The sequence below is a fragment of the Centruroides vittatus genome, unplaced genomic scaffold (genome assembly GCF_030686945.1).
Source record: "Centruroides vittatus isolate TY-2023 unplaced genomic scaffold, ASM3068694v2 contig_460, whole genome shotgun sequence".
Taxonomy (NCBI): domain Eukaryota; kingdom Metazoa; phylum Arthropoda; class Arachnida; order Scorpiones; family Buthidae; genus Centruroides; species Centruroides vittatus.
In genome coordinates this window covers 3,283,320-3,310,178 of record NW_027122256.1, presented here as the reverse complement: position 1 = coordinate 3,310,178, position 26,859 = coordinate 3,283,320, and the positions used below count along the sequence as shown (strand labels likewise).

At 29.6% G+C, this 26,859-nt stretch overlaps 1 protein-coding gene across 2 annotated transcripts in view; it reads right to left on the bottom strand.

The window, feature by feature from the left end:
- LOC136977542 (sorting nexin-13-like) overlaps nucleotides 1–26,859 on the bottom strand; it is a 154,165-nt gene that overhangs the window by 49,970 nt on the left and 77,336 nt on the right. Inside the window, exons 2-5 of one of the 2 annotated variants that reach the window (XM_067273040.1) lie at nucleotides 22,418–22,489; nucleotides 8,640–8,752; nucleotides 7,407–7,509; nucleotides 146–235 (exon numbers count right to left, since the gene is read on the bottom strand). In XM_067273040.1, coding sequence (XP_067129141.1) covers nucleotides 146–235; nucleotides 7,407–7,509; nucleotides 8,640–8,752 — 306 coding nt within the window. In that variant the 5' untranslated portion in view covers nucleotides 22,418–22,489. Of the gene's footprint in view, nucleotides 1–145; nucleotides 236–7,406; nucleotides 7,510–8,639; nucleotides 8,753–22,417; nucleotides 22,561–26,859 lie in introns of those variants that run through there. The other variant, XM_067273038.1, reaches the window with a different exon arrangement.

The window sequence follows — 26,859 nt, the reverse complement described above, 5'->3', positions numbered from 1 at the left end:
CAATAAAGATGAAAGTAGTTCAAAATTTAAACTATTAAATGATGTTAAAACATAATTAATAAAGTTATTATTAAAAATGTTTCCTTTTCAAAAATAAAGTCTTTTTGAAAAATGATTATTCAAGCATTTAACATTAATTTCTTACTTCTTGTAACTGCTCATCAATAATATTAGCACCAGTCAAACGTCGATCATGCTTTAGCTGTTTTTGAGGTTTTTCTATTTTTTTAATAACCTGAAATCATTTATATAATTAGTTATATTTAAAAAATCTTATCACTTAATTCAGTTAACAAAAAACATATTTAAGTTTACAATAATCTGATAAATTAAAACTTTTTTTTATTTATTTTAGAACATTAATTAACTGTAGTTATCACTGATTTAAATAATATATGATTTCATAAGCAGATTTGCTTGTTTTAATTTCAAATATGTATAAAAATTTTGAAATATTAAAAAAAAAAAAAAAAAATCAATATGAAATTTAGTTCTAATAGTGTAGAATTATCTACAGAAAAATTACTTAAAATAAGAATAAAAATAGACTATTTTATCTAATATACATTGTATTTGTGAGTGTAATAAATCAAATAATATTTATCATCATAATTTTATTAGCACAAAAAATTACATTAGTAGTAAAATAACACAATAAACAACAAACTACTACTACAGCACCAGGTAGAACTGTAAACAGAATTTATTTCTATGTAGAGAATTCTATGCTCATAAATAAATTAGAAAATTTTCTGATCCTAAATGTTCATATTTCTGATAAATAGGAAATATACAATCTGCTATCTTTATATAAAATGTTTTTATGAGAACTCAAAATTTTATCAACAAAAGTTAGACAGACATAATATACTTCAATTATTATAGAAAAAAAATTAGTAGAAATCAAAAACACAATGAAAATTCATAGAATTTCAAATTAAAATTTCATTTATGAGCTGGAATGCAATATTCAGTTTATAAAAAACAATTTTAGGCTATTGTCAGAAAATGAAAACAGCAGCAAAAGAAAAAATAAAGCTCAGGAAATTCGATATTAGCAAATACAAAATTCAAAGAAATGACACCTTAACCTAAAAGAAACATTGTTATAACTTAAATAGACATGTTTATTTTTAAGTTTTTAAAACCATTAAAGAAATTAATTCTAATCTAAGATCTATTTTAAAAATAAAACTCTGAAATAATAAATAACATCCAAAATTTTATGTAATCTTTAATCCTACATTGTAACTAATTAACCTTCTAATTAACAGATATTTTTTTAACATATAAAAAAATTATTTTGAATGCAAAATTTAAAAATTTAATTTATTTATTTTTTTAAAAATATCTAAAGAAAGTAGTCAAAGCAAATGATAGATAAAATTATTCAGAATAATAAATACACATTGTGTTCACTTTAACAGTTATCCAGTTAGGGACATCATGTGTAGGATATTAAGATAACAATAATTAGTCCAAGTACAATCAACAAATAAGAATTGTTTCCTTATTCCAAAACTGCTCACTCCAAATGCTATGTCAAATGGCAAGTGTAAAATTTTTGTGGTTGCATATTTTGCATCCTGCAGCTATGGTGCACATAATGAAAATTACTTTTTATAGGGAAAAAAGTGCCTCAGTAATCCTTAAAATGTGTTCAAGCAGTTGTAGTTCATCCTGGCATCTCAGTAATCCTTAAAATAGCGAGGTTGAGGCTAAAGTTTTAAATGTGAAAACGTGTACGTCGGATGTTCAGCACCGACGTACACATTTCCTGTAAGCCTAGAAGTTTGGCAATGGTGCTTGGAAGCCAAACTTCTAGGCTTACGGGAAAGAGGCACTGAATGTCCGACATACATGTTTTCATGTTTAAAACTTCGGCCACAACCTCGTTAATGTGTTCAAGCAGTTGTAGTTCACCCTGGCATAAATTTAATAACACATTGCACCAGTCAAATTAATGTTTATTATCCCCTGCACGTTATGCCAATTACAGATAACTGCTGAAAGAGTAAATGTCATGGCACAAAAAATTTCATGTATTTGTGCTGGTTCATATATGCTTGTATGTGGATTTACATGGAAGTACATAAAAACTTGTCATCCTTGTCTTCATGACAGTGAAGACAAGGATGATCTTGACTGTGATCTCTGACTGCACTACAGATTTACATTACTGTCATGTGTTAGTTTTAGTGCAGTTGAAAGTGCTCATAAAGTCTATGCACTGCTTATATGCATTTCATTTCTTTTTTCCATAAAGTATAAAGTATAAGCATTTTACAATAATAATTGAGAATATACGACATTATTACAGTACTCTGTGAATAAGTGGATTGATGGCTCTTTTATAAGGACATTGGCATCATGTGTTGCTACACAATTTATCACAATGGCATTTTTATTTGCATGTTTGGAAAATTTATGCATTGTCTCAAAGCTACTGCATAATTTACTCATCTCCCTTTTTTGAATTTATTTATTTTGTAAATACCATAATGGAATTAATATACCATATATTATGCTTTTGTCCTTTTTGGAAGTTCTTGTGAACTAGGACTTGTTATATCAAAGGAAGAGAATAAAGATATATTAATTTGAAATTATTAATGTAACTTAATCTTGTATGCCACTACATTTCAGCATTTAAGGCCAAAGCTTCTCCTCAGCAGTCATTACATTTTCTAATTACAATTTTAAAAACTTACAAATTACTTTATATAAAAGTTTTTAAAAGTACCTTTAAAAAAAATTTGTATTTAGAACTTTTTATATTTTAGCATACCTATATATATTTCTTTCAATGTTTCTAGAGTAGACTTTTGCAGAATAGACTTTTTAGAAGAAACACATATCAAAATGTATACAATGAAAATGTTGAAAGAAATAATTGATCTGGCTTGTGAATGACTCATATAACTCCACATTTTGAATTTTTTTTTTAAATTTTAGGGTTAAAGCACTTGATATACTTGTAACTTTTTATATTCATAATTAGTTTCCTTAATAATAAGGATCAATACCACCTAATGACAAAATTTTGTTGGCCATCAAAAAAATTTTATTCACTTCAGAAGCCAAACTAATTAACTCTGTTCTATAACATAAATCTGCCAGCACACACTGCAGCATTGCAATTGCAGTGTGTGCTGACCACTGCCATGTAGATAACAGTAAATTATTTAATGTTATCTCATCACAAAAAGTAAGTAAAATAAATTAGTTAGTTACAGTCCAACTGCTGCAGAAGTAAATATACTTGTGGATTATTGAATGATTGTTTTAATTTTGGTGGCAATTGTTTTTAGAAAAAAGAAAAGTTATACCATTATATCAAAATGGATGAAGCTAAAAATTTTTTTCATTCCTCATATGAAACATGATTCTTATAAAAATTTAAGAACAAATCAACATGATGAGACCTCAAATACAGCTGATGAAGAAGACATCATTTATGTTGCTGAATAATCAATTTAAAGAAAAATAAAACAACCACTGTAACAGTAACAGAACAAGAACAGTATTCATTTTTGAAAAAAAAATCTTTAATAAAAAAAATGTATGTTAATGAAGTTTCTCTATAATAAAAACCATGTGAAGACTGCATTTGATGTTATTACACTTGCCAAATCAATTAATACCCTCCATCATACCAAAATCATAACAACAACAACAATTATAGTATATTTTATATCTTGTTAAATAAAAGTTACATCTACAATAATACATTTTACAATGTATATTTGAATTTATATTTTAAAAGGGATTTTAAAAAAAGAAAGAATGTATATTTTTTTCCACTTTTTATTTTATGGAGTTAATCGATTTGGCAAGTGAGCGGCACATATCCGTAAAAAAATTATAAACTCAAGTGAAAATTTTCTGTGTTTTAATTTCTTTTCATCTACAGTCAATTGTTACTATATGAGATGATTTTAATTAGTCTTAAGAATATATAATGAAATAGACAAGTCTTTGTATTGTATCATTTTAATAAACAATCAAAATTTTGAATTGTTGTAATTTTTTGTTGTAAACAATTTATAAACTCAAGGGTGAAAACTGATTATTACCGTTGAATGGAACAATCCACTATGCATGTATTTATGTAAATTAGTATGTGTAACATTTTGGGTGAGTCTATGAATTCAAACTAAAAAAGTGACAAAAATGCCAAGTGGAGTAACCTTAACTGAAAGTGAAATACGAAAAATCTATTTCTTTAAGGGAAAAGGGTGGCCAACTCGTAAAATTGCTTCAAAACTTGGAAGATCTCAAACTGCAGTACAAAATGTACTAAAAAAAGGGTGATAATTATAGCAGAATTAAACGTACAGGACGAAAACCAAGTCTGCAGCCTCGTGATCATCACTGCATTGCTAGTCTTGCAACAAATGAATCATTGTCTACTTGTGAGATAGGTGCAGTTTTACCAACTCCAGTGTCCCATCAAACTGTGTGGAAAAGCTTGAGAAAGAATAAAACAATAAACTTTATGAAAGTGAAGTCCAAACCAAAGCTAACAGAGTTACATCAGTCAACAAGGCTGCAATGGGCAAAAGATCATGTTACCTGGACAACTGAATGGAGAAAAATAGTTTTCTCAGATGAGAAAAAGTTTAACCTGGACGGCCCGGATGGCCAAGCATATCATTGCCATGATACAAGAAAGAAAATCCCAGGGTCAAATCCAGTAGACAACAAGGTGGAGATTCAGTAATGATCTGGGCAGCAATCGGATATGAAGGGAAAACAGGTTTGGCATTTATTAATGGGCGAATGAATTCTGAGACCAAGCTATGTTATATGAACATCTAATCCCATTTAGTCCTCTCATTGGTGGTCAAGACTGGATCTATCAACAGGACAATGCATCTGTTTACAAGTCAGCCAGTACTACAAAGTGGTTTTCACATGAAAAAATTGAAGTGATGGTTTGGCCAGCACATAGTCTAAACCTTAATCCCATTGAAAACCTTTAGAGTCAACTTGTGGCATTAGTTTATCGCCATGGAAAACAATACAACACATCCGATGAGCTTACAGTTGCATTGTATAATGCCTGGGACAAAATTAAACTATGTGACATTCAAAACCTGCTTGATTCAATGCCTAAACGGAGCTGTAGAGGTAATTGAAAACAATGGAGGATCCACAAAGTATTAAAAACTTACTAAATCACCCTTGAGTTTATAAATTGTTTATAACAAAAAATTATAACAATTCAAATTTTTGATTGTTTATTAAAATGATACAATACAAAGACTTGTTTATTTCATTATATATTCTTAAGACTAATTAAAATCATCTCATATAGCAACAATTGACTGTGGATGAAAAGAAATTAAAACACAGAAAATTTTCACTTGAGTTTATAATTTCTTTACAGACTGTATAGGTATGTTAAAATATAAAGCTGTAAATATAATTGTTTTAAAAAATTTTAAATAAATTAATGTGTAATTCTTTAAAATTATAACTAGAAAACATAATGACTACTGAGGAAAGACTTTGGCCCAAAATGCTAAAATATAGTGGCATATGGGATTAAGTTACATTAAAGATATTTTAATTTTAAATTGTGTGATTCTCCTTCCTCGGTAAAACAAGTCCTAGTTCACAAGAACGTCCAAAGTGAACAAAAGCATAATATAAGTAATTAAGGACAAGAAGCACGTATCAAAATAATATACCATATGTACAAACTCATGCAATGCTGGAAAGATCTCTTGCACCTGGATACATGTTAAAATTCACAAGATTAAAACTTCCTAAGATATAAAAAGTCAATCAATCTAATCATAAGATTCTATCCTAATTTAAAAAATAACAGATACTCTTCACTGACATTTTTACAAACTGAAAAATGTTTATATTTGTTGTAAGATTTAATGCATTTATTCAAAATTAGTAAAATTTACTAGATTTTTTTAAAATCGTATTTCATTTTGTTGTCAGATATTAATATAGGCTTTTGTCCATGACTGTTGCTGTAGTTTGTGTATCAGTGTGCTGTTAAAATCTAAATCACAAATCTTATACAATGAAACCTCGCTTAAAGAGCATAATTCGTTCCAGAGTCTTACTTGTAATGCGAAACACTTGTTAAGCAAAACAATTTTTTCTATAGAAAGTAATGTAAAATACAATAATGTATTCCATGCCAAAAAATATACTCAAATATTTCATGTATAATGTTTATTCAGAGAAAATTATACAATAAACATTGTTAAGGAGCGTGAATCATCATCTTTTCTTCTAGCATGGAATAAACCAACCTGAAATGCGAATTCGATTTGCAGGAAAAAAAAAAACACATATGTTTGATAAATACACCAAATGACAGAAATTAATTAATCTGACTAGAGGTAGGAAGTTATGCTTCCATCTCGTATTAAATTTAATAATTATAAATAGTTAATTTTTAATTCAGACATTTTAAAAATTTAATTTGGAATTGGTCATTAAATTTAATACGAGATGGCAGCATAACTGCTTACTTCTAGTCAAATTAATTAATTTCTAATATTTATTTATAGCCTTTACATAGCCCAAGAATTTGGCATATCATTTGGCATGTTTATTATATAACGGGCTATGGTTGTTGATGTTTATACATAATATGTGTTGGAAAAAGTTTGGAAAAATGTGTTATCACAAGCGACATTAAGATGCTAGCTGAACGAGTGCTAGATGGAGCATGCGCACAATCCAGGACTTCCCCTTTCCTAGCCACTTGTTATGAGAAAATTCACTTGTTAAGTGAGTCATTTTTTCACAATTTATTTTGCTCATTATGCGAAACACTCATTATGCAAGGTTCCACTGTATTTTGGAAACAATTTATGAGTTTGTTAATGTCAATTATGACATTATTTAATCAAACTACTTCCTAAGCCAATGTCATATAAGCAAAATAATATTGAGAGGTTTGATTTCATTCTTAATGTTTTGTGTAATGTTTAATTTAATATTAGTTTAAGTTTCCTTTTTTGACAGGTCCTACTAATATAAATTAATAAGAGATATAAAACACATCTTTCATCACATTAAGTTCTGTCTAAGACAGAATATTCTGTAAGAAAATTTAATAGTAATACTAAATAACTAATTTTCCACCTCTCACAAGTTTCTGCTTCCTGCAAGTTTTATTGTATTATGTTGTCATAGTGAATAAATAAATAAATAAATAAATATATATATATATAGATACATACACGCACCATGACAATGACATATATATAAGTTACAATCAGGTCAATTAATTACAAAGAAAAATATTGAAAAGTAGAGAATTAAATAAAAATAAAATGCAGTATAATTTACAGAACACCACATTACAGAATAACGATTAAATACAATTATTTCAATTTTTATGATAAATTATTAATGAAGTATTTTACTTGTTTAATTCCTTTAGCTGGCAATTCAAGTCTTGAATTAAGTAATACTTTCTGACATACTTGTGCTGTTTTCTTATGTGATAAAAATAAAACCATAAAAAATCTGAAAAAGAAAAATATATATTTGTGTCAAAATATAAAGTTTAAATGACAGTCATATTAATAATTCAGAAAAAACAAAAATATTCATATTTCCATAGGGTTAAAACCGTATTAAGAAATAAATTATTAACTTCAAATAAAAGTCATAAATCTTTTTGCATTACATTTCCTAAATGATATAGAAAATACTTTCAGTTTCTAATTACAAAAGATGTATTCTACCATTTTTAAACACACTTATAATACAAAAAAAACTTAATAAAAAAATATTTTGTGAAATAAAACTAATCATTTAAATTTATATTTCTTATTTTAATAAGATTAACGAATTTACGGGTGTGTGCGCTGGTCGCCGGAGGTACTGGGGAACTTTTAAACAGAGCTTGTTAATTGTGTATCAGTGAATTGGAAAACTTTAAATAGCTGAAACATGGTAGATTTAAAGCTGTGGATATTTGTAAATAGATTATCCTTGGATTTAATAAGGTGTTTATTAATAATTGCTGGGATTGAATCAAATCCAGGACCTTTACCTCGATCTCCACAACAAATTAGCAGATGGATCTATTCTATAGCCTTCCTGATCACCAGACTTTATACCTCCGGAGTTTTTGTGGTGTTATGTTAAAGCTTCTGTGAACACTGATATCTATAGCAACAATTTGGATAGCATGTTCAATAATGCATAGTATGAGATTTAATATTGATTGGCTATGCTGGGTGCTACAAATGATGCTTGTGTAGAGGTATTGAAGCCTGAATAAGAACTGTCTGTTTTATTGCTGAAAACTGTATCTCAAGTTATCGACTTTTCTGTTAAATTGTTTTAAATTGTTTGAAAGACTTTGTGATCATCCTGTATTTTACATAGAAAATCATTTTGTTCTAAGATTTATTTTCCACTTAGACATGTTTCCATTTTGTAAAGCATCTGTTTTAGAAAACTTTTATTGTATTTATTATTGATTAGAACTTATCACAATATAAGAAATTCTTAACCTAATTATATATTAGAAATAACCCAATATGATTCATTTTATATTTAGATTAAAATTCTTTAATAATGAATTTTGACTATTGTACAGTACATCCAAATGCAAATTACAAACAAATTAAAAATATAGCTCTTACCCAATTAAACTCACAAAAGTACATATCAGGAAGAGAATACATCGCTGAAAACTAAATGTGGACACAGATAAAATGACCACCAAACCTATCCATCCAACAATTTGTATAGACATCTAAAGTAAAAAATAATATACATAATTAAATTCTATCATCATACAATATAATATCAAAAAATAATACAGTATTCTCATTATCAATTATAGATATATAGATAACATATCTATTATTGTCTATATTTAATATTTAAAATTCTTTAATTATACATTTTAAAAAATTTACAAATAAAATGTTTGCTGCCTGCAGTGCCAAAAATGCCCTAGTGGTACAATGACATAGTTTTGGTACTAATTTTCTTTTTCTTGTGAAAATGTTTTTCAAATATCTTGATATGTCATCATTAGGAATTGCAATCCAGCAGTGTTTTCAATCCAGCTGGATTTTTGCTGGATTGAAATCATTCCAGCTAGATTCAGCGTGGATGTATTTTTGGTGCAATAAAGTGTTATCTGTCTATCTAGAACTCTACTAATACACTTATTTGGAAAGACCACCTCTTATGGTATACTCTGCTTCAAGACTCAAGTTCTTGAATTCAAGAAACCCTTTTACATCTATATCTAAGGGCTCAACTAGTTTGTGAGCCTTACTCGAATGTTTCCCAAGAAAATGCTATCAGGATCTTTGTAACTTTGGAACACCCACTTTACAATCGTTGCAAGAACTTTTGGACAACTAAATGAAATAAACTATGCTAGTCGACAATCGACGTCTCCTGGCATATATTAATTTGCAGTGCAGAATGCACCATACTATGCACTGCCTTTCTATGACAACCATTCCAAGTGTTCTCTGTATTACGGCATCTCACAATGCCATCGCCATACGGCCACGTGCATTCAATATATCACCATCTGTACTACGTATCCTGGAATTATAATACAAACATCTAGCGCTACTCATACAGGAACACTTGGCTCATTAACTTTCTTTGGTTGTCATGCTTTAATTTTTTTTTTAGGTTAAGTTTAATTTATTTTTAATTTAACTATTCTTAATGTAATATTGTATCATCCTATCCTAAAGTCTAGTTGGAATGAAATGTCTACTGGAAATACCCTATATTGTAACCTTGCCAGGCCTTCTGGCAGGGTACCCCCACCTCATGCCACTACCATGTATCGTAACAATCTTCACCATCTATTCTACTCTGTCGATCTGTAAACAAATACCAGTAATTCAATCTGTCTTTTTGTATAAATTATGCCTTATGTAACTACTTACTCTCATCTTCTGTAATTCCATTACTCATTGCAACTCATGTAACAACTATGATACAACCATTCCATCTAGATGTTAATTCTTTCTTTGTATTTATATACCATAAATACTGTAAAAATGTTACACTCAGCTATGTTTTGATGGTACTGAGTATGCCCGTTTGCACCTTAATAAAAATTGAATGAATGAATGAATGAATGTCTATCTATCTATCCAGCAATTTATGTTTTTTTTTAAAAAGTATTTTTAAAAAATACTTAAGAAGCTTATATTATTTAGACTGGTCACTATAAACCAGTAAAACTTCTTACACGTTTAGGTAGAAAACTTAACTTTGGTTCGGTTTAACACTTGAGATAGAGATAATTAACTTTAAATGTTTAGTTAGATTATAATTATAATGCAATCTTTAAGTTAAATAATAGCAAAGGTAATTCTACTAATTAATTCATATTAATATATTATAATAATGTAAGGACGGATAATCAGTGGCTAAGTGGCTATCAGTCTTACCAGTTTTCTTATATAGGCTCTACATATTAGTCTGTAGTTATTTATAAGTATATAAAACTATGTACTGGAAGTAGAATAAGTTAAATAAACTACGCCTTTATCAATCCAGCAAAATTTAATGAAATAATAACGTTTTCAATTGTTTTTAACGATCTTCATCGGTTACAAAAAAAAATAGAGCATTAAATATAGAACATAAAATGTGTCGAAATAAATATAAAAATTAACAAAAAACACCCAAACGGACAAAATATAGATAAATAAACAAAATAAATAGTGGAGGAAAAAATATATATATAAGATATAACAACAAAACCAGCATTGTCTGTTAATAACATTAATTAATGTAAAAGGATCTCCACACGGTAGACAATGAGTCCGCATCTCTATGGTTTATACAACCAGTTGTCATGTGCACCTTGCAGATTTCCAATCTCTCAAGATGTTTGACTGTTTGCCTATTCGTTGTCATTTTTATAATTGCCGCTTGATCCCATTGAACGTTAACATCTTTCTGTCTTGCGTATGATGCCAGCGCAGTGTTGTCAAGGTCCTTACTGATTGTATATTTGTGCTCCTGAGCCTTTGTTTTAAACTGCGCATTATTGCACCCACATAAACAAGCTTGGAATTCAAACGTTGGCTGTGTAAAGGCACCGAATATATATTTGTTGTTGAATTCCGATCCTCTTTCTTTTTATCGTTTCTTAAAAGTTTGAAAACAGTGCGATTACGTCAATATACAATGCGAAAATTCTTAGACCTGGCAGTACATCTGTGTATCATGTTTAAAAATGGGATGTAATTAAGCACTATTCTTTTTATATTTATTTCGAACACATTTTATGTTCTATAGTTAATGTTGTATTTTTTTGTAACCGAGGAAGATTGTTAAAAGCGATTGAATACGTTATTATTTTATTAAATTTTGCTGGATTGATTAAGGTATAGTTTATTTATAAGTAATTTAATTATTAGTGTTAGTAAAGTAGTGAGTAAGTAATTAGTAGCAGTCTAGTAGTTAGCAAAGCGGCAACATGACAACGTAGACTTTTGCACCATTATTTAGAAAGTTAATTGAGTATTTGCGGATCCAGCAGGCCGAAGAAAGCGCTGGATCCAGCTGAATTGCTGGATGAGGAATCCAGCAATTGCAATCCCTAGTCATCATATCAGATTTGTTTGCATTTGTACTGCTAAACATTGAGATGTTAACCTGAGAAGAAAGCTGTCAGTAGTACAAGATCATATTCCATGGTTGGAGAGTGGGGAACAAATGTCCTCATTCACAGCCCACTTCTGACATCATTAATTCTAAGGTACTCATAAACTAATCACAAAAACAATTGTATACATTAAATTTTATATTGGTTTGAGAATAAGATAAATGTTTTCAACCTATTAATACACCAGCATCAAGTCAATGCTACAACTTTACATTATATTTTCGAATGTATATGAGTTCCACAATGAATATTACAAAATTCAAACATTGATACACCGTTAAAAATTCAAATGAGTGTTCCACATAAAATTAACAGATTATATTATGATGTGCATTTTTATAAAAAATATTTAAAAGTAACATTTTGTTTAGTATTACAAAGGATATAGAGAGTTGAAATGAAAGTTTATTTGGGTATTTATATAATTGCTTGTGTTGTCTCTATCATGCTTATCAAGTTGTTTAGGTGGGCATTATGTATTTGCATATTTAATATGTAAGTCTAATTACAGTTATATTTTTAAATTCCATTATCTTTTTAGAAAAAGCACATTAAAATGGAAGATAAGAAGGTGCATTTTCAATGACAGTGATGCCAAATTTAGCTCCTTTTTACTCTTTTAGTGCCAAAAAGTATTTTATACTTTTTTAATCTTCAACAGAGAAAAATAGCTGATTAGGGTGCAATTTGAAAAAAATTGTAGACCTATAAATTCCATCTGTCTGTCCTATCTTAATCTCAAAGACTGTTAGCTAGATGAAAGCTGAAACCAGATATGGAAAGCTTAGAGGCAGGAGGCCCTGATTAACTACATACAAACTTCTGGTCTAGCAGAAGTCATGTGAATTCAATTCAAAAATTTTCTCCTGAATAGAAATACATAGATGATAGGCAAGATTGTTATTATCAGGAAAAGTATGATGTACAGTACAAAGACAAAACACTACAGATTTGAGATGGAAAACATATGCTTTAAATTAAATAAATTAAGAATATGATTAAACATTACAGTCTGGCATTATGACAGTATAACAATAAATAATTGCTTGTAAGGAAAAATAAGTTTTAATTGCAAATATACTTAAATTTAAGTACAGTTATAAATATCTTGTATGAACTAAAACATATTATTATGAATTTTTTATACTACAATACTTTATAAAACATTTGTCAAGATAAGCTATTAGGAAGCAGAATAGATTAATTTTCCTATTAATCAATTTAATTGTTTTCGTATCAATACATTAAAATATGAAACAAATTCTTCCAATAAGACTTTTCTAAAATAGGACCTATAAGTGGACAACTAAATAACATTCATTGAAAACATATTTTATACCGATAGTCATGTTGTTGTGCTTGATCAGTGAGTTTGCCATGTGAAGATTTCCAGGATTTCTTCATGTGTTTAACATTTAAATAGAGACCAGTTCTTATAGAAAGTCCTCCTGAAAGATCCTCCTTAGCACATCTCATCAACAAGTGTTGTTTATTGCATTGATAAGATGTAAAATATTTTCCCAAATACTCAATTATTCAGCTGCAATTTGAAAAAATTTTAGACCTGTATATTTTCACTATCATCCGTCTGTCTGTCTGTCCTTGCTTAATCTTGAGAATGGTGTTAGATAGAAGAAAGTAGAGACTAGATATGGAAAGCTTAGAGACAGGAAGTCCCAATTAACTATATATAAACTTTTGGTTTGCACCAAAAGATACGTGATTTCAATTCAAAAATTTCTCCCAGAACGGAGTTACATAGATGACCAGCATGACTCTGTTATCAAGAAAAGTATGATGTACAGGGGCATGACACTAATTTGAGGTAAAGAGCATATATTTTAAATTAAATAAATTTAAAACATATGATCTAATTTAAAAATTGCAGCCTAGCATTGTGATGATGTCACAATAATTTCTTTTAGCTTTGTTTTGTTTATTCTGATATATCACTCCACACTTCTAGAGCAAATACTGTCTCATTTTGTTTGATTTGAAAATCATTTAGAACATCAATTTGATTTTGTAAATAATCTTATTTAATTTTATTTAGTAAATTAATTCAAAATATTATAATTTACAGATTTTGATCACCTACCAAGCCTTAGCTCCTTAAATTAGACAACCTAGACCTTGTCTCTAAAAAATTGTTAATATGAATTTATTGAAAATTCATATTAACATGAGTTGATTATATAATCAAACAGACCAAAAATAAAGCAGATAAAGCAATGAAAACATATGACTGTGAAGCAAGGGCAAGAGACAACTTGGGTATGCAGCAGATTGCACAGCAGTTGAGGGCATTTTTTTACTTCATGTACTGTACAAGTTTGAATTAAGCATCATTCAAAGTACAGGGTACCACTATATTATATTATATATTATTATATAAATATCAAAGATGGTGATTCAATAAATTAAGAACTATAGTATAAAAACATTTATCAATTTACAATATAAAAAAAAAAAACTACTTGCAGCAATAACATTTCACATGTCTATAAATTATTAATATTGCTTACAATTAATTACAAAGCATATAACATCACACCGGAATAAGAATGAATGAGCAATATTAAGTTAAAAATAAAACATATAGATATTATTTTATTATTTTTAACTATAAAATCTAAACTTTTGCTATAGGCTACTATAAAATTTAGAAATAGCTTAGAGAAAACACAACAGGATTTCTTGCTACTGATTTTCTAAAAAAAATATATATAATGTATAAACAAATTTTTTATTATATAAAAATGTATATTATTACTATAGATCAATCATTTTTCAATATTAAAGATGTTTTCTCTCTAAAATCATTTGATTTTAGAGAGAACATCTTTAATATGTGATTTACTTATTATAGTTTCATTATAAAAATTACTTTAAAATATTTATATATTTATTAATAATTCAGTAACAAACACTATTATTGAAAATTGAAATAAATAATAAAGCAATAATAAGAAATAGATTTTAAAAAATTATTAAGAAATACATTTTGTTACATAATTTAAACCAAAATCAAAATATCTAAAAATGTTTAATGTATAAATTTATATTGTTGTATTAAAAGATTGGTATTCAAACACAATAGTCAATCCAGAACTAATAGCTATTTAATTAATGATCTGCTAAACTTTCAAAACCTTTTAAAAAATTTATCCATTTTACTATAAAAGAATTTTAAAACCAATGTTATTTTAGGTAATTTAAAAGTCTTACTAAATAATTCTAAACTTTTTTAAAAAATACTAAGAAACTCTTTCGAATTTTGATTCTGAAAATTTTTTTAATTCTCTGAAATGTTATTTTTATGAAATGAAAATAAAATTTATATAAAATATGAGAATTCATAATGTTCATTAATGAAGATAACTCAATATGCATATTCCTATTCTATAGTTATAAAACAAAAGAAATCTGAACACCGTCAGATCAAACTCAAAACTTCAAGGAGTCAGAAATGATCTAAACAAATATTTCTTATATATATCAGCTAAATGATGTCCTGAAAACAATTCAAGTCGACAGCAAGGTTGTGGCAGACGTTTTCAACGCAAAAATGTGTACGTCGGATGTTCAGCACTGCCATTTTGTAAGCTTAGAAGTTTGACAACGGCATTTATAATGTCAGTGGAATCATGCTAGACATTCCAAACACCATTGTCAAACTTCTAAGCTTACAAAATGGCAGTGCTGAACATCCGACGTACACATTTTTGCATTGAAAACATCTGCCGCAACCTTGCTAATACTTCAATAAACCAAACTTACGTCATCAATACAATAATGCTAGTAATTTAATGTTCATACAGTTTACATAAATAAATATGTATATGTCATATTCATATGCTGAAATTTGCCTTAGAAGTGCCTAGTCATTTCCTTAAGTGCTAGCACATCCTATAATAAACATTCATTTCAGAATCTGTCTACTTTTTCTGGTCACTTGTTGAAATGCTAACTTGTTTCTGCAGATGCTGAAAGAGGGGTATATTTCAGCATCTGTCTAATGAAACTAGGTATTTCAAGTAGTGTCTAATGACCTGTCAGCAAATGGCATAAAACAAAACAGCTGAATGTTTCTGCACTTTGTATGTTGTAACTTTTTTGAATGTGAAAATACACTTTTTAATAAAAACATTAATTATAACAAAATAATTTTTGTAATTAATTGTTTTGTAAATCTAATAACAACAAAAAGTATATACAGTATTTTGCATTTTAAATTGAATAATATTTAATGGCTTTAAAATATATATGAAATAAAATATAGGGAAAACTTGAAATTACAACATTGTAATAGCTTAACAATGACTTTAATAGAGATCTCACAATGGTATGAATAAAGCATGAAATTTACCAGATACATATTATCACACTGAAATATCTAGGCTACACAAATATTCTTCAGGATAGTAGACAACTCTGCACTTAAATATATCTTTATAGGAAACTGGTCTGTTGTTCACTCAGATTGGTATAGTTCAAAAGACCACCAAATCCTTCCAAAACCAAAATAGTGGGAGGGACATTTATCATGTGTATATTGATGACATAATTCAAGGTCTGCACAGAAAGTTTGCATACTTTGCAAATAGAAGTTTGCCTCTACCTAGAAGCTACTCAGTTTTGTTGTCCTATCTTGAGTCTATGTACCAAATTCAGCATTTCTGCTATGCTTCCTGAAATACTTCTTTTGGGATGATGTGCAGCTCCACTAGCAGATTTTCCTTAATGGTGTCAATGGATTCAAAATGGCAATGTTTGAAAGAAGATTTTAATTTGAGAAACAAGAAGCCTACTGGGATTTAGTCCATTGAATTTGGAAGTTAGAGAACAAGTGGCATCACTAAAACACTTACTGGCAGTGTTGTGTGGATGGGAGCATTGTCACAATGCTGTTCTCTCCAAGCAATCAGTCTTTTCTTCCTCACTGCTTCACAAAGACATTTCATCACCTTCAGATAATATCCCTTATTTACTGTCTTCCCTTCTGGAAGAAATTCCTGTTGAATGGCACCATCAGAATTGAGCAAAACAGTGAGCAAAGCCCCACATTTGACTAAACTTGACACATCTTTTTGGGTTGTAGTAAAGATTTTCCCACCCACTGTGATGACTAATGTTTCGTTTCCATGTTGCACCCATAGACTGACTCATGTCTCATCCCCAGTGGTAATGTTCTACTGAAATTATCATCGAACCTAACATGTCTTAGAACTTTTCACTTAATTGTACCCACGGAAAGAAAATCACAAAATGCAATCAACATGTGTTTACACAAATGAACATGGCATAACAACAAATATGGACAGAACAAACTGTTTTTGGCAGAGCGTAAAAAAACTTGCCAGTAGAGAGCCATGCACGTTGCATTCAGATTCAATTATTGGTTGGTGTGTAATTTAAAAAGTTTGCAAACTTTCCAGACATACCTCATACATATGAATTGCTAAGTAGAGTGAACAATACTGCATAAGTCAACTTTGTATCTGATTCTAATGTGCACCCCAATTTTTAAGACTAGAAAAGTAAAAATAAAAGGGGGGGTGCATAAGAATCAAGAAATCTGGTACATTAACAGAAAAAAAGAAGTCAAATCAGAATAATTTACATATTTTCTTTAGAAAACAAGTGGCCAAAATAACAGCAATAATTTCAAATCAGGACCACTGATTTCAAACTGGGATATAATTTTGCTCAAAATATTATATTAATAAATAAATATAAATAACCTTATTTATATGAGGGGAGCCACTTGGCAAAAAAGCTCTGGAGAGAACATCTAATATTAATAACAATGATTTACTTTAATATTTAACAATAAATGTTAATGTAAAACTTTTAAAAAATTTTAATGTTAATAATATAATATCTATTAATGTTCAGCTCTTATTTATTGTCAAGAAACAACAAATGATAGCTTCTAAATAATTCCCTACAGCAGTAGTATCCAAACTAGCCTATTTGATTGAAGGCCAAATTGTATGTAAGTCATACAGTAGGTATGAGACCTCAAAATTTTTGTATATTCCATAAATATCAAAGGCAGGCTTATTTCTATCATTTATAAGCAATGTGTCAAATATGTTCTTGGACTGGATTAACATTTACTGTGTGATTTGGCCTAGGGAGTTGTAGTTTGGTCACCAAAGCCCAAAAACCTGCATAGAGAGGAGAGGAAACTATTTAAAACTTGTCAATTTTCAAGAAATAAGCCATCTGTTTCAGAAAACAGTGACTATACTGAATTAAAACATTCCAAACGTAAAATTTACAATTATTGTAAAATACTTGTAAAAAGGACCTTTATTGAAAAGTGACAACCTACGAAAAACAAGTTCATAATGACAAAATAGTTTTGAGTTGTTACTCAAAACTATTTTGTCAAAACTATTTACTCAATTGTAAAAAAGATCTTTTCTAGTAGGCTATTGGAGATTAAAGAGGGAAAATTAAAGCTTCATCTCCAACAGTAGTCTACAAGAAAAAGTCTGTTGTAAATTTTTACTTTGTCAACTGTCTGAGGTCTGTGTCATTTGACATGTGTTGCTGGATGTAAGTGATTACACTCAGAAATTTTGACACCAAGTAGGTTATGAAGTTTTTGACATCTTTGTGGATGACAATGATGCAGTCTCATACATGATACTAAGGATAACAGGATAGAATAGGAAATGATAAGATTCAGTTGGAAGGAATCATTCAACACAATTTACTACATTTAAGATATTTATTAGACAACATATAAAGTTTGTACAGTAAGTATTATATCTGTAAGAAAGACATAGCATTCATGTTTATGTTTGTTTTGATTGCAGAGAGAGAGAAAATTTACAAATTTATGATACTTTTGAATCCTGACAAATGTTGGAAAAAACAAAAAACCTGTTCTTGATGACAGAAAACTAGTTCTCTGAAGTTGAGCCTTAAATTCAAACAATATATTCCATGTTGGATAGCACCCAGAAATGCAGATGAAGCACACAAATAAATCCAAACTGGATAGGATAATCCAAACACTAATCCCAATGGCTGAAAGAATGGGCAACTGACTAAAATTGACCATCCCTTGTCATAGTCAAAGATGCAAATTCCCCAGAGGTACTAAGAGTCAAGAGAAAAGTGTCATAAGGTGTCACAATCAATTCTGAGAAAGCATCAGTTGACTTTCTCTGGTCAGAAAGTTGACATATTTCAATTTCTGATAAGATCATCATTGGGTTGTTTTTCTTTGATCCTCACAACTGTGAAACTACTTCTTCATTATAAACTTTTTTTAATAATTTATTGAAATTTTAAGATTCAAAGGTCAAAATTGAACAAATACAGAGATTATTCATAAGTTCTCCAGGGGTTTCAGTGCTCAATAGCATAATAACCAAAGAAATCAAAGCAGAATGGCTTATATCAGTACGTAGAGAATCTTTCCAAGTTTACATGTATAATAAACATTTGAGCATGCACTTCAGATTTCGTCACTAGGAGCAGTCATGACAAGCTTTCTTCTCACAATTGAACTGGTGAGAAGAAACTTTTACATCTTAGAATTCACAAAATGCAAGTTTGTTGTGAAAGTTCAATGAAAATTTTGCAACAAATATCACACAGATGCTCTGATAGCAGACTGGCTGTCTGTCTGTTTCAAAACAGAAAAAGATCAGCCAGGACTGTCTGCTGAGAGGATCCATGTTGAACAAAAAAGTTTTGGCCAGAGACCTCAGAAGTCAACAAATTGAGCCAGCTTGAAATTGCAGATCTGGCGACCATCAGTCTAAGTAAACATCTTTGAGTGAAATAGTATTGAGTACAGCTGTTGAAAGCACTGAGTCCCCAAGATCATGATCTTGGAAACTCCAATTTCAATGTGATTTAGCACAGTTGCGAGAAAGGATCATCCATGCAGTCAATGGTATTGACAGTGAGATGTTGGAATGTGTAGGGCAGGAGCTTGAATACGGAATTGATGTTTATGTCACTCAAGGTGGACATATAGAGCACCTATAAGTTATGGCCAATACTTGGAGAGATTTTCTACAAGCTGTTGTACTTTGGTGATTATACTATTGAGTGCTGAAACCCTACAAAGGACTTATAACCCTGTAGTTTTACTGGATTAAAACAATCCAACTTTGTCACAGTAACCAGGATAATGGTTGTCATGACAACAATTTAGAATGAATAGAAGATTGAGTTTACTGACCAAAAGCAATTATGAGAACCAGAGCCATTGAGAGGTTTTATGAGACCCAAGGATAGAGCAGGTCCCTTTTACCTGTTAGTGGGGCCCATTTTTTAGCTTTTTGTCTTTGAACAAATGAAATATACTGAATGTGTCTTTATTAATAAAAAACAGTCTTAAATAGATTTCAGATTTCATCAGAATTAAAATTTTATTTCCTGTTAATAAAAATAATGTTAATTTTATAGGGATTCCCAAAGAGAACCTAGGGGCCCCTAGGTTCTCTTTGGGCCAAGGGAAAAATTCCCTGGATCCTCCTCGACAAAGACTGTCAAGGAGACTGGTAAGAACTATTCATTTTTATTTTCATATTTTACACCATTAACATATCCATATTGTTATAAAAATAAAACACTGACATTTGATTAAGAATGCTAAAAAGTTAATTTTGATATGATTACATTCCAAAAAAGAAATTTCCAGATTAAGCATCTTAGTTTTAAGCAATAAAAGTGTTGATGATAAAGAGAAAAAAAATATTACTAAATAAAAATATAGTAATTTACAAATAAGAACCAAAACATAGGATATGTATGAAAGAAAACTTGTGATGAGTCTTGCCCAAGAAACATAATAAAATGTATAAATGATGTGAAAAGAAATAAAATTATTATTATATAACAATTCTATAAAACAATAGAGAAGAGAAAGCAAGTAGCTTAAGAACAATAAAGCATTTATTTAGATATGTTATTGACATAAATCATGATGATACAAATAACAATGATGTAAAGGAAATTATTAAAAGTACAAAAAGATGCATTAAAGAATACATTTCAAAGATGTTTATGAATAACTGTCAGTGGCACATTATCCTGTGGGCAAAAAGAACAATTGCCTGGGAACTGCACACCAACCTTTTATAAGAAAATATTTCCCTAAAAAATTCCTTCAAAGAAAAACGTATGAAGTCAATACTATACTCCCTAATTCAAATTTGTCTGAGATTCATGAAGTCATAACATGCTACTGATAAATGTTAATAGTAAAGTAATTAATTTAATGCTAAGAAATCTGTAAATTAGAATGAAAGTATTATAAAACAAACTTTTTATGGCATTTTTACATCACACTAGAACATTTGGATTTTGTGTATACTATACTTGAACATTTACAGAAATAAGCTGTTGTGTTACTAGAAGATAACAAATTTTATTTTAAATTACTGAAGATGGGATATGTTCAAAAACATTTTGATTTAGCCTAAACAAATTTGGGCTTCTTCAGAGAGATTTCATTTTGATCTTAATGTTAATATGAAATATATGATAATATTAATAATTAGAAAACTTATTTTTGATTTGATAGTTTATATTTTCTTGTTATTTTCCATTAAATTTTTTAAAATTGTATTTCTGATCAGATCTTCAAATAATAAATAGCGATAAAATATATTTCAATAATACGGTTGGAAGATGACCATTTAAACCAAAAGGAAACATTTGTTTTCATTTTACTTCTTTTATTTTTGCTGGTTTATTAGTATTTACATCTAGTTGAGGTTATTTATATTAATTTATACCAGTAGTTTTGTAGATATTGTATTCAATAACATTGACAGAGGTAAAATGAGTGTTACACTGTTTGATTTGTAGAATGCAAATTACTAAAAATATGGAATTCAAATTTTCCAGATTCTGATTGTAACAGAAGAAAATCAATAGATCTATATGGGTAAATTAAGTATTAATTACAGCTTCTTTGAGTACGTATTAGTTGTTTGTTTATATTACAAATTTACATCAAGAAATATAAGGAATACTAGCATTCTTTATTCCTTCTTTAAACTAATTTGTATATTTTATTTGTAAAGATGTTTTTAAGCTTTGTGGTAAAGAACACATTGACTGTGTTCAGCAGACTCAACAGTTGTAACTGAGCAAATCGGTAGCTGTTATGTAGCAACCTGGATCTGCTGAATGATGAGTGACGCCGCATTGGAATAAAAAGCCTCATTGGTCAGTTTCAGGTAGCGATAGGTAGCGTAAACAAAAGACTTACCAAATGTGACGTCAAAACACCAAACATGTTCAGAAAGATCACTACTGTAGAGGGCATTCAGCAGAAAAATACACAACAGCTCTGAAACTATTAAGTCTGCTGAATACAGCCATTCATATAGTTCATTATATATAAATTTGAACAATCTACCACTTAAAATTTGTTTTCCAGGGAAATTGAGCATTGCTAAAGGAATATAAATTTATATAAATTAAGTCATACATAAATAATACTGTATAAAATGTTAAATTTATTAAAATATTGTAAAAAATTTTTAAAATAACCTAGTTATTTTATAATTGAGCACATCACTTTTAGCTCTATGATTATATGTAATGAATAAACGTCTAAATGCACTTCAATATTAAAAATGTTATTATAGAGTTAAAAATAATTGCTTAATTGTAAAATAATGGAGTTAGTTTGTTGAAATAAATCTTTTAAAAATAAATATTCTTTTGTTTTAAAATATAAATTCTTGTAATAATAATTACAATAATCCTACTCACTTAGAAGCTGATTAATCAGTTCTGTGCATTGCTACTTCTAATAGCATTTCAAATATTTGTGGCGAATAATTTTGTAAACATCTTTTCTCCAAAATAAACCACATTGACTTCGCTTTCGCTCCTCCTCTTCATTATTACGCCCTCTCTCGGAAATTTATCGTTTAGCGGTGAAATTAATTTTGATTATTTTTCAAATAAAGAACAATTACATGTTAAAAAATTTCATTTCGTAAATTTTCAGTTTTAAAAAATCAACTCAGAATGAAAACTAAAATAGATTTTTAAAAAAAAGGAACACAGGGCCGACTAAAAGCGCCTAAACATATGCCGCGTTGCATTATGCAGCGAGTGTGTAGTGAAATGACGTCACGAGTAGTGTTGGCCAATTAGAAACCAGTTCCAGTGTATTCGCTGTAAAGCGCTTCTCGAGCGTCGCATAAAGAAACGCGGCCATACAGAGAAACGCATCCGTCAGGTTTGATCGAAAATTAACGTAACAGAGCGATTAGGGATTTAGCTGATGTTTTTATTTATTTTTCAAAGATAATTTTTTAAGGCTAATGAGCCCGCATTTAGAATAACAAATTGGGCTTTATGAATGTAAATTAACGTCACTTCCACTTGAAAAACAGAATAATTATTAATTTAAAAAGCTTTGTTCAAGATATAACTAATGTATGACATCAATGTAGGAATTAGTAGCTTATTTGTTATATATAATAACAATATTTTTTTATTTATATAGGTTTATATTGTTTCACATATATAGCAATATATATGATATAAACCTATATATGTATAAAAGTATTATTGTTATTATATATATGTTGTTTTTGTTTTTGCAAACAGCAAACATATTAGACTTTATTGTGACTTCATTAAAATGACAATTTTGGAAATATGAAGGTTTATTTTTTTCCGGTTTAGTATGATCTTTTGAATCGTTTTTATAATAAAAATATTTATATAAATTGGAATTAAATAGTTCTTGAAGATTTCTACATCTTTAAATATTTAAAATTCCCCTGTTTAAAGATAAAAGTATATTTAAAAAGCGTAACTAGACCAACAATAGTAGGGGTGGCTCTAATTAATCGTGGGGGTAGTCTTACCAAGAGGGTCCGGTAGACACATTCTAAAATAATTTTGAATATTTTAAGTGAAATTTGATGTTTGAGTATTTTTGCTAGGATCAAACCCTAGCAAAAAATGACTTTTATACACTTTCAGCGACATTGTTCTAAAAATTAAATTCTTAAAAAACAGTCATTTTGTTTTACGAAAAAGACACACACGCACATTTTCAAAACGAAACGCGTGATTTTATTTCCAAGGGAATGAGACATTTCGGCAGTGGCGTGCCGTCATTGGAAGCGATGGAAGCGCCGATTCCACCTTCCAATGACCTTCCCTTGTATTTTATAAAATATAAATTTTCATATTTTAACGCGCTTTGCATTAATTAAAATTAATATTTTATTATAACTGCATTATGTATCTTTTACAAATTTCTATACTACATGTGAAAAAAACGATAAGGTTGCTATTGTATATTCGAATAATTTAGTGGCGGAAGGAATGTCGAAACCAGGTGTTTCCAATCAGCCAGATTATATAGGCATTGGCACATGCGGTTTACAGAGCACCAACCTCACCCGGTTTAGCTGGTGGATGCTTCACACATAAAGCATCTAACTTTATATCCCGGACCGGTTCTGAGCTGTTAGCCTCCTACCAGTCAACTTCCAAGCAGCCAGATTATAGGCATTGGCTCATGCGCTTTACAGAGCACCAACGTCACCCGGTTTAGCTGGTGGATGCTTCACACATAAAGCTTCTAATTTTATATCCCGGACCGGTTGTGGGCTGTTAGCCGCCTGCCTGCTAGATATTCGGCCCCCCTCGCCCGATTATGTGAATCACGAGTAGACTAGATCAACGGCGGGCAACCCCCGGCCCGCGGGCCAGCTACGGCTTGCGAAAAGTTTCTATCCGGCCCGCGAGATCTTTAATAGATTATTAAATTGGAAAAATAACTAATTAATAGTTATTTTTCCAATTCTTTGTAATTTTCGAAAACGATAAGAGAAATAAATGTAGTAATTAACTTTTTATTTATTTATTTCATATTTGCAGACTAAAAAAATTACGAGTCACAAGAAGGCGTCAATTAACTACTACGGCCCGCGGAAAAAAACGTAAAATTTATTCTGGCCCACGTTATAAAAAAGGTTGCCCACCCTAGACTAGATTTATAACTTAACCCAACCGATAGAAGTTTACTGGCTTGTTTTTATGATAGTTCTGTATAGTTGACAGGAGTTTTAAAAAAAATCCATTAAAATATTTGATATATTTATTCTGCGTTTATTCCGCTTTCCCATCTTATATTACTTACGGATTTCAATGCTAAACCGGTGATATTACGATTTAGTATGTCCCATCTGTAAGGGGATGCAGAAAAAACGTGTACAATTCTAGTACAGTGTTAAAAAATTAACTGTTACTTTGGCAGCATCATTTACAACCAAATTTAATGAATGAGACATACTGTACAATGGTACAAAAAAGCTCTAGAATTTATTTTCTTTAAATTTACGATTTATGTATCGGTTGTCATAAAAATTTCTTTCCACTTCTTTCCCAAGACTAGAGATATTCAAGTACAAAGTAACCGGTTTCGACTTATTTCTATTTAAGAAGTAGTTAAATAATTAAGCGATTAGGGAATTAGAAACATAAGTAAAACCCCGATGAAAGAGCCGAAATTTTACTTAAACAGAAGCTTAACCGAACCAATCTCTTGCCGAGTACAGTGGAGACTGATCTCTTCATAATATTAGATGTAATAAAGACAGAAATTTTTCCAGTTCAATGAGAGTGAAAAGTTGTAAATTTTGGAAATTTTCGTGGACACTTAGCCCTAAAACGAATTAGTTAGAAAACGAACGACGGACAATCTGTTAAGTTTAACATATTTAGATTTTTACAGCTATGGTGAGAAATGTTTAAAATTTACAACAACCCCGTCGCGTCCTTTGATATATACTAGTGACGCGACAAAAGAGGCCATTTGACATTGACCGGTATCGGCACCCTCGGGATTTGGCAGGCACACACCTACCTGGACCGTCTCCGATTTCATTCATTAGCCACTCGTAGGGAGCTATTTCACTAAGTGGACTGTTTTAAGATTTAAAAAGTAAAGAATATTTTGTTATTTTTATGTACGTTTCTTCACAAAGTTATATTTAATTATAAGTTTCTTTAAAAGTATATTCGTACAATTGAAGAATTTTTTGTACTAGGTATGTATATTCGTCACACATTTTGTTTTACCAAGTAAGTTTTTTTATAATTTTAATTTTAGCCCTTATATCGTGGCTAGTGATTCAAAAATTTATTTTAAAAAAGTTTTGGCTCGAGACCATATAATGAAAAAGAAAACATTATTAAAAGAGAAAGACCAATGCCTAAATTAAATATAAATACGTCGACAAAAAATTTCGACATTTTGACGATAAAATTTATGACGAATGACGATTCTTTCGTAAAATTGAAGCAATTTGGAAATCAAAATAGAATAGAATTTAACAATGGTAGACAATACAAAATAAATATTGAAAATTATAACGAGATAATTACGATTAATAGGTATATCTAAATTAATAGATGTTATATGTTTTTTCTCGAAAAGAGAATTGGCATTTAGAGGGCGTAGGGAATTTATTGAATCTAATAAGAAATTTCGATATAATTACCTCTGTTATTTATTAAGTACGTCAGATAATCTATTAAAAATACATTTAAAGAAGTATACGGTTTTTACTGGCTTATCGAACAAACGAATACGAACGGGCCCTGACGCGCAATTAATTGATTGCCCCTGTAAGTCGGCTTCTTACAGAAACACAGCTTCCCTATCATCAAATGTCACGGCACGCCACTGCATTTCGGAAAGCATTTTGAACTCTGTAATGCATCATTCTGCCAATGCCGACATTTATATCTGATCTGAAAAGAATTCTATCAGTACCTCCATCATCTTCTGGTGGGTAAAATGCTGTATATATAGGTTGTATATATACTGTATCTTGTTCAAGGAAACATTATTATTATAAACCATTAGAGCAGGGGTCCCCAACCTTTTTGTACCTAAGAGCACATTCTAGAATACCGGCCGGACGGCGGGCACCATTTATTTTTTCAAGGTGAATTTATATTTGGACGTAGTTAATAATACATACACATAATGTACAGAAAACATTTAATTCCAAAAATGTAATAAAACATACACAATTTAAAATTTTTGATCTGTATGACTAAATATCTGCATCCATAGTTTTCCAGTATAATAAGTCCTGTTAATATATAGAATGTACTAGTATACAAAACAAATTTTAAATTGTGTTAGAGAGGACAAAAAGGCATAATAATTAAAA